Source organism: Pelodiscus sinensis, chromosome 33 (genome assembly GCF_049634645.1).
Source record: "Pelodiscus sinensis isolate JC-2024 chromosome 33, ASM4963464v1, whole genome shotgun sequence".
Taxonomy (NCBI): domain Eukaryota; kingdom Metazoa; phylum Chordata; order Testudines; family Trionychidae; genus Pelodiscus; species Pelodiscus sinensis.
Window position 1 is genome coordinate 4,644,371 of NC_134743.1, and position 18,334 is coordinate 4,662,704.

General features: G+C 44.5%; 1 protein-coding gene across 1 annotated transcript in view; it reads left to right on the plus strand.

The window, feature by feature from the left end:
• LOC102451586 (butyrophilin subfamily 1 member A1-like) overlaps positions 1 to 18,334 on the plus strand; it is a 42,650-nt gene that overhangs the window by 1,438 nt on the left and 22,878 nt on the right. Inside the window, exons 2-5 of the mRNA XM_075914301.1 lie at positions 10,189 to 10,296; positions 11,225 to 11,572; positions 12,970 to 13,245; positions 17,397 to 17,498. Coding sequence (XP_075770416.1) covers positions 10,227 to 10,296; positions 11,225 to 11,572; positions 12,970 to 13,245; positions 17,397 to 17,498 — 796 coding nt within the window. The 5' untranslated portion in view covers positions 10,189 to 10,226. The remainder of the gene's footprint in view (positions 1 to 10,188; positions 10,297 to 11,224; positions 11,573 to 12,969; positions 13,246 to 17,396; positions 17,499 to 18,334) is intronic.

The window sequence follows — 18,334 nt, forward strand, 5'->3', positions numbered from 1 at the left end:
TTGATAGGATAACAAGTCTTGTGGATAAGGGAGAAGCAGTGGATGTGGTATACCTAGATTTTAGTAAGGCATTTGATATGGTCTCACATGACCTTCTTATCAAACAACTAGGCAAATATTAACTTAGATGGGGCTACTAGAAGGTGGGTTTATAACTGGCTGGATAACCATTCTCAGAGAATAGTTATTAACGGTTCACAATCCTGCTGGAAAGGCATAACAAGAGGGGTTCTGCAGATGTTTGTTTTGTGACTGGTTCTGTTCAATATCTTCATCAACGATTTAGATGAAGACATAGAGACTATGGTTATTAAGTTTGCAGATGATACTAAGCTTGGTGAGGTTGCAGCTGCTCTGGAGGATAGGGTCATAATTCAAAATTATCTGGACAAACTGTAGAAATGGTCTGAGGTAAATAGGATGAAGTTTAATAAGAACAAATGCAAAGTGCTTCACTTAGGATTTCACACATACAGAATGGGAAGCAACAGTCTAGGAAGAAGTACTGCAAAAAGGTTCTAGGGGTCATAGTGGACCACAAGCTAAATATAAATCAACAGTGTGATGCTACTTCAAAAAAAGAAAACATGATTCAGGGATGCTTTAACAGGTGTGTTGTGAGCAAGACACAAGAAGTCATTCTTGGACTCTACTCTGTGCTGGAGAAGGTTCAAAGAAGAGCAACAAGAATGATTAAAGGCCTAGAGAACATGAGCTGTGAAGGAAGACTGATAGAAGTGGACTTGTTTAGTGTGGAAAGGAGAAGACTGAGAGGGAACATGAGAGCGGTTTTCAGCTATCTAAAAGGGTGTAACAAGGAGGAGGGAGAAAAATTGTTTTCCTTGGCCTCTGAGGATAGGACAGGAAGCAATGGGCTTAAACGGTAGCAATGGACATTTAGGTTGGACATTAGGAAAAAATTCCTAACTGTCAGAGTAGTTAAAACATTAGAATATGTTGCCTAGGAAGGTATATTTTAACACATATTAGAACCCTAATTATAGACACGACAGTTGTAGTTTTAATGTGTTAGCAAGTCAAGGTAAACCTATCTGCATTTGCTACTCCAGCATTTTAAAACATTAATGAGCATGTGTTAAACCACACTTTTTTTCTGAGTGAAAGCTAGGCTGTAAAGGAGAGGTCTCAAATGCCTGACCCACCATGGGCCATCCTGGGCCAGAGCAATTGTGCAATGCGCCTTGGAAGTCCTGTTATTGTTTCCCAAGCTCTGCCCCTTCCCACCACCATCCCACCCTCTCCTGCCCTGAAGGATGTGGCCAAAGGGATTAATGAAGAGGCCTGGCAGGGCAGCAGCAGTTGGGCCCCTACCCTGTATTCCTCACAGCAGCAGGAGCTGCAGGGAAGCAAAGCATAGAAGAGTGAGCATGCCTGTCAAATTCGCTCCACTTTCCTGTAGCTCCTGTTCGCTCCACGTTCCCGTAACTCCTGACACCGGTGGTGGGAATGCCACTGCTGTTGCCCCACACTAGGCTCCCCTTGTGACTGCTCCTGTAATCTCTGAGGGTATGTCTACTCTACAGTGCTAATTGGAACTAACTTAGTTTGAATTAGTTAATTCGAACTAAGCTAATTCGAATTAGCACAGCTAGACTTAAAAACTAGTTCGAATTAGCATTTTGCTAATTCGAACTAGCATGTCCACACAGAGTGGACCCTGAACCGAGGTTAAGGATGGCCGGAAGCAGTGCCAGCAGGGCATCAGATGAGGACTTAGAGCGTGGAGCTGCTGTCTCAGGCTAGCCGAGGGCTGTACTTAAAGGGACCCGACCCCCACCCTGGACAGACAGTTCTCAGGGTTCCCTGCTTGCAAAGCAGTCCTGACTTGGAATGCCCTGAATGCCCACACTGGGCACATCACAGCACTCGGCCATCAGCCCGGCTGCACTTGCCGCAGGCTGCCATCTGGAGGGGGGGGGGGGTCAATCAAGGGGCTTCAGGAGAGTTTCCACCCCGAGGAGCCCACAGAACCAGCCCAGTCCTCCCCATCAGGGGCTTGTACCCCATTCCTCCCTCACCTCCTTCCACTGACCCTTCCCTAGCCCCCCTTCCTGATGTACAAAATAAAGAAAACGTGTGTTCAAAAATAGAATCTCTCTTTATTGAACAAAACTGGGGGAGACTGGGAAAAAGAGGTGGGAGATGGAAAGAGAGAGGCTGGGAGAGGGGAAGGCAACTAAAATGATCAGGGGTTTGGAACAGGGCCCATATGAAGAGAGGCTAAAGAGACTGGGACTTTTCAGCTTAGAGAAGAGGAGACGGCGGAGGGATATGATAGAGGTCTATAAAAGCAAGAGTGGTGTGGAGAGGGTGCATAAAGAAAAGTTCTCCATTAGTTCCCATAATAGAAGGACTAGAGGACACCAAAGGAAAGGAATGGGTAGCAGGCTTCAAACTAGTAACAGAAAGTTGTTCTTCACAAAACAAAGAGTCAACCTGTGGAACTCCTTGCTGCAGGAGGCTGTGAAGGCTAGAACTAGAACAGAGTTTAAAGAGAAGTTAAATCAAGTCATGGAGGTTGGGTCCATAGAGTGGTATTAGCCAGGGGTTAGAAATGGTGTCTCTGTCCAAAGTTTGTAGAAGGCTGGAGAGGGATGGCACGAGACAAATGGCTTGTCACTGTCTTTGGTCCATCCCCTCCAGAGTACCTAAGGTTGGCTGCTGTTGGCAGACAGGCTACTGGACTAGATGGACCTTTGGTCTGACCCAGTACGGCCATTCTAAGCTCAGAGCTCAGGGTCGGGGGTCTCAGTGGACCACCTTGATTTTCATGCACACCTGCTCCTGGGTGGCCAGGCTGGCAACTATTCTGCCCTAGACGGCCACTTTCCTGTGCCTAGTGCGGAGTTCGTGGACGAGGTCCACGATGTCTGCACTAGACCAGGCGGGTGCCCGCTTCTTGTGGTCCTGGCCAGGCTCCAGAGAGCCTGGTCCCGGGAAGAGGCGGAGGGCTGGGGGGCATCAGGTGGCTGGCTCATGGCGTGCCAGGTGCAGGGTCTGCTGGCTGGGTGCTGGCAGGCTTGCACCTGGCACGGGCACCATAGCCAGCCCATGCCCCTTTAAGGGCTCCGGAGCCGGGAGGGGGGCAGACGAGTTTCCCTGGTGGTGCCCAGAGTGGCCACCAGGGCAAGCTGGGGAGGGCTAGCCTCCCACTAGTTCGAATTAAGTGGCTACACAGCCCTTAATTTGAACTAGTGAGTTCGAAGTAGGCTTAGTCCTAGTAGAATGAGGTTTACGTAGTTCGAACTAAGCGCTCCGCTAGTTCGAATTAAGTTTGAACTAGCGGAGCGCTAGTGTAGCGCCTATGAAACTTAATTTGAACTAACGTCTGTTCAAACAGACGTTAGCTCGAATTAACTTTGTAGTGTAGACATACCCTGAGTCTGTGTCCCTTGAGAGACAGGGTGCCATCAGAGAAGAGGGCAGGATGATGGAAGGATATGTTAGGGGATGGGGTACATTAATAGACAGGTTTCTCTCCCAGTCTGCTGGGACTCCCAGGCTGGATTGTGCAATTGCTCCATCCCAGGATGCCCTTCGGACCAGGAGTCTGAGACCCCCTTAGGCCTCTTAAACTTAGGCCTCTCTTGACCTTCCATATCAAGTCTCATAAGTGTACAAGTTTACACATCCAGTTTAGATTCATATTTCTCGTGTCATAATTATTAGCTAAGTAAGAGCTTCATGCAAATTGTCATCTAGAGAGTATTTATTAAATTATGAGTTTCTAGCTCACCCCCGCCCCCCGTCACACACCCATCCCAATCCTGCCAACCAGGCTGGAAGCTGGAGCCCAGCTTAGTAACCATAGAACAGGGAGCCCAGGCAGCTTGGGGGAGCCACACACTCTCCTCCTGCCAGGGGTTGCCCACTGGAAAGCCTGAGAGCAGCCCCTGGCCCAGGTCCCCATCCCCTGCTCCACATGCCCATGGCAGGCGTAAGGACTACAGCTCCCCACAGCTTCGCAGGTGGCTCTGACCATGGCCCGGCTGCAGCTCTCCAGTGCCATCGCTCAGAGAGATGAAGCTCCTATGCTGAGAGAAAATACTCTTCTGTCAGTCGGCTGCACCTTGGGGCTCTGCAGGCCCAGCTCTGCCACTTTAGTCCTGGTAGAGTGGACATGGCTTCGGAACAGAAGCAGAAAAGGAGGGGGATGCTCTGGTGAACCACCCTGGCGTAGGGCTGAGGCTGATGCAGAACAAAGAATCTGATTAGTGAGTTTGGAAAGAGAGAAACAGAGGCCCAAAATTGCAGGCAGTCAGGAAAGGGTGGCTTTGCTGGCAAGAGATTTCTGTAGGAGGGAGTAGTTTGCATGTGTTTTTTACTCTCCCTGTTCCAATGGAAAGGACTGATGTACATTTAGCAAATAAATGTATCACTGATTGGTCCTGTATACGAGAAAATTTCCTGACAGACCCTGAATTCTGCTACTTTTTGTTTAGTTTATTGTTTGTTTCTTTGTTTTAATTTAGCTTTAAAAATCATGAAGTAAAATAAAATGTGTGCCTATACTAAGCATATTCTATTGGATTAAAGTCTATTGGGGAACATCTACACTTCAACTCGAAATAAGATACGTGATTTGAGCTACACAAATTGTGTATCTTATTTTGATTGCATCTCAAAATAGGCTATTTCAAAATTTGGAACCTCTACACAGTGCCAATTTTGAAATAAAGTACTCTTTCGGGATATGCCCTTAACCCTCATGCAACGAGAGTTACCAGGATGCCAAAATAGAGTGTCTGTCATTTCAAAATAACAGGCACATTCCTTGGATGCAGGGTAGCTATTTCGGGATATCCCAAAATAGCCACAGTGTAGATGTACGTTTGGTGAGAGAGACAGGCTTTCATAGAGCTCTTCTTCAGCTCTGAAAAACTTGAGAGTGACACAGATAAATACAAGATGGAACAGATGGTTTACCATAAGTAATTAATAAATATTTCAAGAGACTGAAATAAATAAAACCGGTCCCTATCTTAGGGTGCATCTAGACTACATGGCTCCATTCACAGAGCCATGTAAAGTAGTTTACTCAACATAGTCATAGAAACGGGGATTTAAATAATCCTCACTTCATTAAAATAAACATGGCTGCTGCGCTGTGCCGACAATCAGCTAATCCAGCACAGGAGGCAGTCTAGATGCACCACGGTCAACAAGAGAAGCCTTTGTCGACCGCTCTTGTAAACCTCGTTTCATGAGGCATACCGGAGCAGTCGACAAAGGCTTCCCCTGTCAACAGAGGTGCATCTAGACTGCCGCCTGTGCTGGATCAACTGATCGTTTTCACAGCACAGTGGCCATTTTTATTTTAATGAAGTGGGGATTATTTAAATCCTTGCTTCTTTGACTATGTTGAGTAAACTACTTTACATGGCTCTGTGAATGGAGCCATGTAGTCTAGATGCTAGAGTCTGGGCATCACTGCCGTAAATTGCAAGTAACTAAATATAATTACACAGCCAGCAGAACAGAAAACTTGTACCCAAGAACTCTGATTCCTCTCTAAAGCTCTTCTTTGTAGCATCTTGCAGTGAAATGGACTGAAAGCTTTCACATATTATTTCAGATTGAAACAGCTATGGTTGTAGAATCATCAGGCTCAGGCCATACATGGCGAAAGCTAAATAAAAACAAACACTTTTGCTGGAAGCTTGCAAGATAAAATGACTTTATTGCTTAGAATTCAGAAGATAACAGTTAAGAACCAAAAAGAAAGAGACAAAGCAGGACACTCCCTGAAACAGAGAGGTTTAACTCATCCATCCATACTGCAGACTAGCTAGTTCATTGTTTCTTAAACTGTTCCAGGGCACACCGGTGTGCCATGAAGAACAACAGAATTCAAAATGGCTGCCCCTAAATGGTGACTTTTTTTCTCAATAACTTCCCCCAACCCTTCCCCCCCCTTTTTTGCTCAATAACTTTCCTCTGACACCATTTTTTCCCTTCAACAACTTTACCTATGTCCTTCCCCTCTTTTTTTCTCAACAATAAATCGTTGGCGTTCCTCATAAAAAATGTATTGCTTGGTGTGCCTCAGCCTTAAAAAGTTTAAGAAACACTGAGCTAGTTACTCACTTATTTGAATCCCACACTTCCTTCTGGAGCACCTGCCTGCAAACAGGACCAGGTAACCCCCTGAGAATGCACAGTGATAGATTATAATTTAACTCAGTTTTCAATACGCCACCACAACAACATTGTATTTGGCTTTCTGCCTTTCTCCTGACTAAGGTGAGGGAGAAGAGGGCCAGGTGTCTTTACAGTGTCTCCAGTTGAGCAAAGCATCACTTTTCAGCAATGCAAGATGCTGAACTTAGAAAAGGACTTGTGTGGGTAGGTACTTTGCTGAAGGGGAGCCTGTAACAGATGCTCTCCCATTTTCAGTATCTCACTCTGGTGACTCTGAGTAATCATTCTGCTCATGATGAAAGTACACTGTTATCTTTGATGTGGGACTAGAATCTAGTTTCAACCATCTGTCTCCATTCAGAGTGCCCCTAGACATTTTTCAAATCTTACTTGGGGACCAAATAAGCCTGTATCAAAACTATGTAAAGGAAGCAATAATGTCTAGTACTTTTCTGTTGGACTTTTCTCATATGTGACAAAGAATTAGATGTTCTTTTCAATGAGATACAAGAAAAAGAAACAGCTTTTGGTTACCCCTGGCTATCCTGACAGCCCCCTCTTTAGTACCACTCGATAACTTTGTGGAGTTTCTTAGCGGTCTGCACAAGGAGATCATTTATACACCTCAGTGTCAGGCGTTAGAGGAGGGTTAGCCAGTATCAGGATGTGCCGCACCTTCTGTACTGTGTACTTAATACAACAAATAGTAAACAGAGCTGACAGTAAAATAACTAAGATATATGGACACTGGCATTGATAAGACTGCAGAAAGTGCAGCAATAAACACATGGGGGAGCTCAAAGTCCAGGAACCGCCCCGCTGAAAGAGAAGATAGGCAGAAGGAGGACAGGAGTGGCAGGCAATGTGATCAGTCAAAATCTTCATTAGCACCATGAAATATCTGCATTGAATTTTATCCAGTGTCTCTGTTACATGCACTCCATTTGGGGAGAAGTTGAAAGGCCTACAAAAATGTCCACAGCCTTCATGCTCAGCCAGATGTTGTGCTCAAGAATGGTCAGTTTAGAGTGAAAAAGTTGTTGGTGAAAAATACCACCAGGGTTCTGCAGAGACAAGCTGTAGGAGCAGACCCCATGAACAACACCTTATTCCATGGTTGTCACTCTTGCCAGTCATCTGAAGAAGTGGGCCGGGCCCAAGAAAGCTCATGATACCATCTACATGTTTTGTTAGTCTATAAAGTGCTACCAGACCATTTGTTGTTTTTAAAGTTTATCCTGTACGGACTAACTCAGCTACCCCCTTCAACTCTTGTGATGTTACACCTCACTCCACTGGTGGTTTTCCTGGACAAGTGTATCAAAATGGATTGGGGATCTTGAGACCCCAGTGTGAGAGCCCTCAGAGGGGGCTGTATGTCATAGCATAATGGGGACCTGCTGCGCTGAATATCAGGCCTTCTTAAAGTCTCCCAGGTTGGACACCCAAAATCAACAGTCAGTTTAGAAACTTGTGGCCATTGAGTTCACTGGGACTGTTCATAGTGCAGGGTACCAGCTCGCACGAGTCAAGTCCATATTGCCCATGTTACCACAAGGCTAAGGTCAAAGGATAATTTTCCTCAGACAGCCAAATGCAGGCAATGTGGGGAAACCCCAACCCCTTCTGACTTCAAGGCCAATTGTTTCCCCCTCGTGTCTTCAGCTTTTTACAGTCAACCTACATGTGCTTTCTACATGGGTGCCAGGAGAAGTGGGTAGGAGGAGCTCTTTGTTTCCTTCTTTTCCCCTTCCTGCACACCCAAGAAAAGGCAGATGAAATTTGGACCTCAGGGGTTAAAATATTCAGCATCAGTTTGTTTGTTTCAGACATTAATTTTGCAACAGGCTGAAGGATGGTTTCTCCAGAAATTATGTAGTTTTCTAGAAAGATATATGGACCCAGAAAGCAGTTCAACAATGACCATATTAACTGAAACTAAAGAAACATTTCCTGGTGTAGCGCTTGTCTGTGTGGGGCATCTTGTGATTCAGTTTAACAAATTCGTTTTAAATTCACACATTTTGCTAAGCTGGAGTAATTTTTCTGTGACGCTGTGTAGACAAACCTCTTTTGTTGATGACAAATGTAAATTTTTAGTGAATTGTGTGTGTGTGAACATATCTACAATAAAAGCCCACAATACCAAATTGCAGGCCAAGTCTACAGAAGGAAAGTGTTTCAAATGACTAAATTCAACTTAATAACTCTGGAAATAACAAAATTAAAATAAGATGCCCCCACTAGGAGTACACCTTGAAATTAGTTTGAAATTAGTCTAAATTATGGACATGCTACCTTGATTTAGACCCCCACAAAGCACTGGGGAGTAATTAGCTCAAATTACTCTGGGGAGTAATTAGTTCAAATTAGCAGCAATGGAGCATCCATACTACCATTATTTTGAAATAACTATTTTGAAACCAGTGTTACTCCTGATGAAAACCAGGGGTACAGATTTCAAATTCCATGTCCCATTATTTCAAAATAATTTACTTGGCAGTGACACTGCTTCGCTTATAAATTCAACCTGGTGGGGGGGATTATTTGGAAATAAAGTCCTGGTGTAGACCAGGATTCAGAGACTGGGTCAATTGACTCAAGGTCATAACCTACAAAGTGCACTACATAACATAAGAACAGCCAGACTGGAGGTTGATCCAGCCCAGATTCCTACCTGCTGATATTAGCCAATACCAGATGTCCCAGAGGGAGTGAACAGAACAGGGAATCCTCACATGATCCCTCCCCTGTTACCCATTTCCAGCCCTGACAAACAGAGGTAGGGACACTATTCCTACCCAGCCTGGCTAATAGCCATTGATGGACCTAACCTCCAAGTATTTATCTAGCTCTTTTTAAACCCCATTAGGGTCCTAGACTTCACCACATCCTCTGGCAAATTGCTTCATATAGGGACAGTGTTTTAAGGGTTCACTTGGATTTGAACCAAGGATCACTTGATCGACCATCAATCACGCCACCACTGAGCTACACAACCCATGTCTACTACCCCTGTAGACCTTCAGGGCCAGGCTGGAGGCTAGGCTTGAGACCCACTCCTCCCAGTGCATATCATAGCTGGGTCTCCAGCCTGAGTCCAAACAGCTACATGACAATCTATAGCCCACAACCAAACCGCAGCTGTGGCTGTACTTCAGGCTTTTATTGCAGCATAGATGGACTTTAAGGCACAGCCTCTGACAACAGAAATTCTAAAAGCTCTGGCAAGTGCAAAGGGGCTGCAAAACTGCTGGATTCCACTAAAACTCCAGCTAATCTTAGCTGATATAATGGCCCTTTGGCACCAGATCTTAGAGCAGCCTCAGGGCTGGCATAGAACTGGACCAGAATTAGGGAAGCTGCACCTGGCTCTTTAGTGTTCTAAACGGCCACATCATCAAAGCACATCCAGCTGTAACTAGGTGCAGATAAGCGTATGTCTGTGCTGTGGCCACGGAACAGGATTACAGCTCAAGGGGCCATGCCTGAGCTTACTTTAATATCACTAGCTCAGGTCCTGGAGCAGTGAAGCACCAGATAATCCTGGATGCAATTACCCCGGGTGCTTGGTTGGTTTGTGCAGCCAGGACTGAAGCTTGTGCTGCTGTAATTTCACTGCTCCAGGACTCGAGCTAGGAGAACAAAGAGCTCATGGGCAGTGATTGCAGCCTAGACACACCCTGCATCTCTGGCCCATGGTGTCTATGGGAGAATCGGTGCCTGGCACAGCCCTTGGGCATCAATAGTGCTGGAATCACATAGCCTCGCTGGGCACTAGGGCAATGATAGTGAATGTCCCTTGCACCACAACAAAGATTCTCATGTGTATCCCCTTGCACTCACCCTCAGGCAGCTGGGACACAGTGATACCCTCCCCCATTGTTCTGCTTTTCCTGCAATGTTCAGCGACGGGGAGAAGGAAGGGAAGGCCCAGCCTGGTGCATTGCAAAGGTAGTAATGAGAAATCAGCTACCTTGGATTTCTGAGTACCGGTTTCTGTTTCTATTGCTGCTCTCATTTCAGATCTGCCCCTGGGACTCTCCACATGAGCAACCAGAGGCATGGAGCGAAAGGCACACGCTGTCAGCTGCTTGGTCTGTGCCATTGTCCTGTCAGCAATTCCCTTTGCAGGTAAAAGCTCTGTCAGTTAAACATTCCTCTGGAGCATAATAGCATAGAACACTAAGGGTATGTCTAGAAGAACAATATTAGATCCTTATTACTAATTAACAATATACTCCAGTTGGAATTCTGCAACTGTTGGCATTTGGGGCCATGGTACTGTTGCAGAATTCTGCAATCAAGCACATATTTGTAGAGTATTTTTAGTCTTTCATTTGTGTAGCTAGATTCCTGTCCTACCCTTTGAAATTCGTGGCCATTCTTGACACCATCAATTGTATTTGGAACACAGGCTCAGGGTACGATCACACTAATGTCAGAGGACTGATTGCAGATCAAGTAGGAAAACCTGATCACTTGACTCTAGCTATCTTGGGGTGTGTCTAGACTACAGAGTTTTGTCGACAAAAGTGGACTTTTGTCGACAAAACTATACCTGCGTCTACACTACCGCTGAGTTCTGTCGACATAACGTCGACAGAACTCAGCAGTTTTGTCGACGCTGGTAAACCTCATTTTACGAGGCATAACGCCTTCTGTCAACAGAGTTCTGTTGACAGAAGGTGTTATTGCATGTAAACTGTCCTTTGCATCCACACTGTTATGTCGACAAAGCAGCTTGCTTTGTCGACAGAACTGTATGTAGTCTAGATGCTCTTTGTCGACAGAAGCTTTGTCGACAGTATCTGTTAACAAAACTTCTGTCAACAAAACCCTGTAGTCTAGACGTACCCTTGGTAAAAAAATGGCATTGAAGATGCAATAGCATGAACCCCAGTGTGAGCTGGGAATGTGACAATGTCCCCAGGGTTCTGGGCAGATATGTGACACTGATGCTGATGCCATTCTGTGTTCCTTGCTCTTTTTAGCCAGGCCAGCTAGACTCAACCTAGCACAAGCATGTAGACTCGGCCTCATTTGGGTTTGCTTCTTCCAGGGAGTTTTGAGGTCACCTCGTCCCGAACTGTCACTGGAATTGTTGGCCAGGATGTGGTCCTGCCCTGCCAGATCTCCACGGGGAAGCAGCCGGACAATATGGAGGTGCAGTGGAAGAAAATTATTCAGGCACATATAGAGGTTGTCTATGGATACCAACCCCAGCCAGGCCAGGATGGAACAGGGCCGATGTACCAGGGCCGGGCCGTGCTCCTGAAGGATGGATTCATCTCTGGGAATGTGTCTTTGAGGCTGAAGAATGTCCAACCAGCCGATGAGGGAACGTACAGCTGCATTGTGAAGTCCAACGCCTGGAGCGCAGATACCACAACTGAGCTTCAACTTGCAGGTGGGTGATTTCATTGGACTGGGTCAGATTTTGTGTGTCCATGATGCAGCTATGCTGTGTGTGTGTGGGGGGGGGGGGGGCGGGGGCATAAGTCTTGTCACTCTGTGCAGTTGTGTAAATGCCAGGAGGTACTCCCGGCCCTGTTCCTCAGAGTGTCCTGACCTCATTTTATAAGGAGTAAGGGTCATTTCAGAAGAAGGGTTTTCTCCTGAAATAACCACATCAAAATAAAGTATTTTGAAATAGCACCCATCCGCAAATATGCAAATGAAGCACGGAATATTTAAATCCTGACTTCATTTACAATTTCGAATGTCTACATTTGCATCCCTCTCTCGAAAGAGGGTGCAAATGTAGACATACACTTAGGGACCAATTGCTCTAACTTACACCAGAGGGCTTGTCAGGCTCTGCCTAGCCCCAGAATACAAAGAGTGAAGATGGCTTAAAGTTTCCTCAGTCTTCCATCCTTTCCACAAAGTGCAGGGCCTGGGAAGCTCTGAAACAGGCCCACCCTGTGAGAGCCCAGTCTAAGGGCTTGTCTGCACTTCAGCATAGACATACACTGCAGTGACAGGAGCGGTTTTCCCATCATTCACCTTCTTGAGAGCCGATAGCTAAGATGGCAGAAGGAATTCTTGCATCAACCTAGTGCTGTCCACATTGGGGTCAGGTCCACTTCACTACATCACTGAAGGGGGTGGATTTTTCACTTCCCTCATAATATAGCTGGGTTAGCCTCACTTTTGAGTGTAGACTGGACTGAGTATTGGCACAGGCTGTTGTATAAATTGACATTTCGAGTACGTCTACACTGCAGGCTTATTTCAAAATAAGCTATTCCGGAAGAAATACTCGGAAATAGCTTATTTTGAAATATCACGTCTACACTATAGGGAAGCCTCAAAATTAGTCCAAGGCAGAGTTCCCTAATGTAGATGTGCTACATCCATTTAGACTCCCAGGAGGCACTGGGGAGGAATAACTTAGAATGGCCCTGGTGAGGGGCTATTTCAAAATAGCACCAGTGAAGCATCGACACTTGCCTTATTTTGAAATAGCTATTTCGGAATAGGCATTATTCCTCATAGAATGAGGTTTACAGATTTGAGAATAAGCTGTCTGTTATTTCAAAATTATTTCAAAATAACAGTATGGCTGTGTAGACTCCGACATTGTTATCTCGAAATAACAGTGTAGTGTAGATGCACCATTCTTGTGGATACTCACCAGAATCTGGAATTCACGAGCGAAGCAGGTGAAATATGTCTGTGAACTCCAGGAACAAAGATACAGAAACTGGGACAAAGTTCTGAGTTAAAAATAAAACCAAAACAAAGGGACCATGTTGCTTCCCTGAAAGTAGACCCTTCCTAATTTCTCTTGTTTTGTTTTAGCTGATGCTCCTGTGTCCATTGCTGTGCTGGGTCCCCAGGACCAAGGGATCAGACTAGCCTGCAGGTCAGCAAGGTGGTTCCCCAAACCTGAACTCCTATGGGTGACAAAGAAGGGGCAGGATTTGCAGGCCGTGACGAAAATGGACCAGGACCGTGAACTTCTCTTCAATGTTCTGAGCCATGTCACAGTGCTGGGAGAGGAAACGGGAGAAATCAGCTGCGTTATCCAGAACAGATTGCTGAAAACAGAGCGGAAGTCTATTATTCTTCTCTCAGGTGACTTTTGCATCATACCTTGTGCTGCCTCTATGTCCAGAGTCATGGCCCATAAGGTTCCAGTGTCCGTACAACTGAAATAGAATGAAATGGGGCAGCACACAGCTACCTGGTTAACTCAAACAGACACTGCCCTGTACTGATAGAAAGGCCTATTGTTGCTGTACAAATAACTAAACTAGACAGTTGCTGCCCCAAAGAGCTCACAGGGTAGGATTAGAAGAAGAAAAATGGGAAAAGGGTGAGCTGGGAGGAAAAGTCAATAGAAAAAGAAGTTGCATTTACCTGCAGCTTGACATTGTAGAGAAAACACTGTAATGGCACTTAGGACACATGGGTTCTATTCTCAGTTCTGTCAGTGTCCTACCCTGGGCAAGATGCTTCCCTGTTCTGTGCCTCAGTTTCTGTATCTGTAAATGGGGATACTGTTGTTGCTCTCCTTTGAGACTCCCCTGGTAAAATATACTGTGTAAGTGCTGGAGATGATTGTTAGTAATAATCAGTTATCTTGGCTCTCCACCTGTTTCACTGTTCTGGTGACTTATTAGAAGTTGGATAAATCATCCAGTTGTTTAGCAGCAGCAGGAGGCCAACTTCTAATTGTTATTCTCACAAGGCATCTCCCTCTAAATGTTACTCCTGTTCCCATGTGCATGCAAATCAGCAATGGAGACTCCAAACTGGTGTGAAATATCAGCCAGTTCAGTATGTCAGGACACACTCTGTTGAGCTACAATTCCCACAGTGCAGAAAATCAAAACAAAGGTTATAAAACACATCAGTCTTACCTAAATCCAAGAAGTCTTGAGCTGGCCACCTACCCAGGGGTTAATGTTACCACTGGAGAATGTGCAGGGATGTTTATTGCTCATGAAGGGCTGGGGTTGAACATGATTTTCTTTATCTTGGTGCATGAACTCTAGAATCAATGGGCCAAAACTTCGCGTAGTGTAAATGGCAGTAGTTCTACTGACTTTGCTAAAGCTGTGCTAATTACAGTAGACTCATAGACTCATAGACTTTAAGGCCAGAAGGGACCATTATGATCATCTAGTCTGACCCCCTGCACAGTGCAGGCCACAAAATCTCACCCACCCCTCCTAGAATAATCCTCTCACCTATATCTCAGATATTGAAGCCTTCAAATACTTTGAAGACCCCAAGATGCAGAGAATCCTCTAGCTGTGATCTATATCCCATGCTACAGAGGAAGGCGAAAAACCTCCAGGGCCTCTGACAATCTACCCTAGAGGAAAATTCCTTCCCGACCCCAAATATGGCTATCAGCTAAACCCTGAGCATGTGGGCAAGACTCATCAGCCAGACACCCAGAAAGTTCTCTATAGTAACTCCTATAATCCCTCCATTGATCTATTTCCCACTGATAATGAATGGTCAATTAGTTAACAAGATCATGTTATCTCATCAAACCATCCCCTTCATAAACCCATCTAGTTTAATCTTGAAACCAGATAGATCTTTTGCCCCCACTACTTCCCGTGGAAGGCCGTTCCAGAACTTCACTCCTCTAATGGTTAGAAACCTTCGTCTAATCTCAAGTCTAAACTTCCTACTAGCCAGCTTATATCCATTTGTTCTTGTGTCCACATTGGTATTAAACTTAAATAATTCCTCTCCCTCCCTGGTATTTATCCCTCTAATATATTTAAAAAGTGCAATCATGTCCCCCCTCAGCCTTCTTTTGGTTAAAGTAAACAAGCCAAGCTCCTTGAGTCTCCTTTCATAAGACAGGTTTTCCATTCCTCGGATAATCCTAGTGGCCCTTCTTTGTACCTGTTCCAGTTTAAATTCATCCTTCTTAAACATGGGAGACCAGAACTGCACACAGTATTCCAAATGGGGTCTCACCAATGCCTTGTATAATGGCACTAACACCTCCTTATCCCTACTGGAAATACCTCGCCTAATACATCCCAAGATCATATTAGCCTTTTTCACGGCCATGTCACAATGGCGGCTCATAGTCATTCTATAATCAACCAGGACTCCGAGGTCCTTCTCCTCCTCCGTTACTTCCAACTGATGTGTCCCCAGCTTATAACTAAAATTCTTATTATTAATCCCTAAATGCATAACCTTACACTTCTCACTATTAAATTTCATCCTATTGCTATCACTCCAATTTACAAGATCATCCAGATCTTCCTGTATGATATCCCGATCCTTTTCTGAATTGGCAATAGCCCCCAACTTTGTGTCATCTGCAAATTTTATTAGGACACTTCCACTTTTGGTACCAAGATCAGCAACAAAAAGATTAAATAAAATTGGCCCCAAAACTGATCCCTGAGGAACTCCCCTAGTAACCTTCCTCCAACCTGACAGTTCATCTTTCAGTATGACCCGCTGTCGTCTCCCCTTTAACCAGTTGCTTATCCACCTCTCAACTTTCATATTAATCCCTATCTTTTCCAATTTAACCAATAATTCCCCATGTGGTACTGTATCAAATGCCTTACTAAAGTCGAGGTAGATTAGATCCACTGCATTTCCTTTATCTAAAAAATCTGTTACTTTCTCAAAAAAGGAGATCAGGTTGGTTTGGCACGATCTACCTTTTGTAAAACCATGTTGTAATTTGTCCCAATTGCCATTAGCCTCAATGTCTCTAACTACTTTCTCCTTCAAAATTTTTTCCAGGATCTTACATACTACAGATGTCAAACTAACAGGCCTATAGTTACCCGGGTCGCTTTTTTTCCCTTTCTTAAAAATCGGAACTATATTAGCAATTCTCCAGTCAAATGGTACAACCCCTGAGTTTAGAGATTTATTAAAAATTTTTGCTAATGGACTTGCAAGTTCATGTGCCAGTTCCTTTAATATTCTTGGATGAAGACCATCTGGGCCCCCTGATTTACTCCCATTAAGCTGCTCAAGTTTGGCTTTCACCTGGGATATGGTAATATCTACCTCCTTATCCTCAGTCTCATTTGTTAACTTACCATTATCCCTAAGATCTTCTTTAGCCTCATTAAAAACTGAAGCAAAGTATTTGTTCAAATATTGGGCCATTCCTAGATTATCCTTAACCTCCACTCCATCCTTAGTAATTAGCGGTCCTACTTCTTCTTTTTTTGTTTTTTTCCTATTTATATGGCTATAAAACCTTTTACTATTGGTTTTAATTCCCGTTGCAAGGTCCAACTCTACCTGACTTTTAGCCTTTCTCACTTTATCCCTACATGCTCTAACCTCAATAAGGTAGCTTTCTTTACTGATCCCTCCCATTTTCCACTCCTTATACGCTTTCTGCTTTTTCTTAATCACTTCTCTGAGATGCTTGCTCATCCAGCTTGGTCTAACACACCTGCCTATAATTTTTTTCCCTTTTCTAGGGATACAGGCTTCTGACAGCTTCTGCAACTTTAACTTAAAATAATTCCAGGCCTCCTCCACTTTAAGATCCATAATTTCTTTAGTCCAATCAACTTCCCTAACGAATTTCCTTAATTTACTAAAGTTAGCCCTTTTGAAATCAAAAACCCTAGTCTCAGATTTATTTTTGTTTATCCTTCCACTTAATTTAAACTGAATTAGCTCATGATCACTCGAGCCAAGGTTGTCTCCTACCACCTTTTCATCTATGAGGTCCTCGCTACTCACCAAAACCAAATCTAAAATAGCATCCCCCCTTGTTGGTTCAGCAGCTAAGGATCTGGCCCATTGACTCCAATGGAGCGGGACCAGTTTGTGTCAGCTGGGAATCTGGACCAGTGTACTTATCGTTGTCCAAAACTGCTAAGGTGCTAGGACAAAATCACGATGCCCTCGCTGACACTTGACACTAAATATCTAATGAATCTGAAATTAGCCCCACTGGTTTCAAAGAGTAACACACAATTCACTGGGAGTAAGGCTGTCAGAAGCCAGGATGTAGAAAGCAGGCAGCATAAGAGCAAGAATGAATCTGGAATATCCAATTTGGCAGCTCCTGCTCAAGGGTCAGATGATCAGCTATTATAAATCAATAGCAATTTACATTAGTTCTGGACCTAGCCAGTATTGAGTCCAGTAAAAACCATTAGCTCCTGCACTGCTCACATCCCTAGCTCCAAACTTATTGATTCTAAGCATAAGGAAGAGATAGAATGTGTCAGAGTAACATTGCTCATATCTTGTTTTCAAAGGTGATATTTTCCCTCATGTTTCTCCATGGCTCACTGCATTCTGGGTGTTATTTATCATAGACCTTCTCGTAATTGGTGTCTGTGCATATTTAGGATACACAGGTAAGTGTGTTATCTGCATGTTTAAAATCCATCCACAAAGGGGGAAATAATTTTCCCAGAATTATAACCATTTGACACCAACACAGCACATTAAACTGAACTACATAGTGTTCATTGGTGCACAAGATGACTTCAGGATTTTATGTTAATATTTGTTGTTCTCAGATTAACATCTAGTACCAGAAGATGAATTTTTTAAAGTTGTCAGTTTGGGTGGTTTGAGTGGGGCTAAGGAGATTCTATGATTTCTGTATTTGGCAGTGATGTGACACCTGCATGACTCCTGTGTCCATTTCTGGTGCCTACAATTCAAGAAGGGTGTTATGTTGCAGAGGGTTTGACATGAGCTATGAGAATAATTGAAGAGCAAGAAAATACCCCTGACATGAACAGATTCCAGGAGCTCAGTGTGTTTAACTTAACAGAGAAGGTTAAGGGGTAACTTGATCTCGCGTTCCATAAGCTACATGGGGAACATTTTATGATGGGCTCTACAGGCTAGCAGAGAAAGGTGTATCAAAATTGAATATTTAAAAGCAGGGCTGCTGATGGGGGTGGGAGGGAAGGGGCCAGCTGCCTCAAGCGCCTGGCAATTTAAAAGGACCCAGGGCTCTGGATTGCCACATCTGCTACCATAGCAACAGTAACAACCAAAGCCCAAGGCTGTTTAAATCAATGCTGGAGCCCCAAGTGCCATGATCCAAGCAGTACTGAGGACTGGGTAGGAGAGACTAGCTTTAAGCCCAGGAGCAGCCCGAGGCTGGCTTCTGCAGCTGGCGCCCCAGACGGAACATGTGATCGGCGCCCCTGCTTGCAGGGCCATCTATGGACTGACG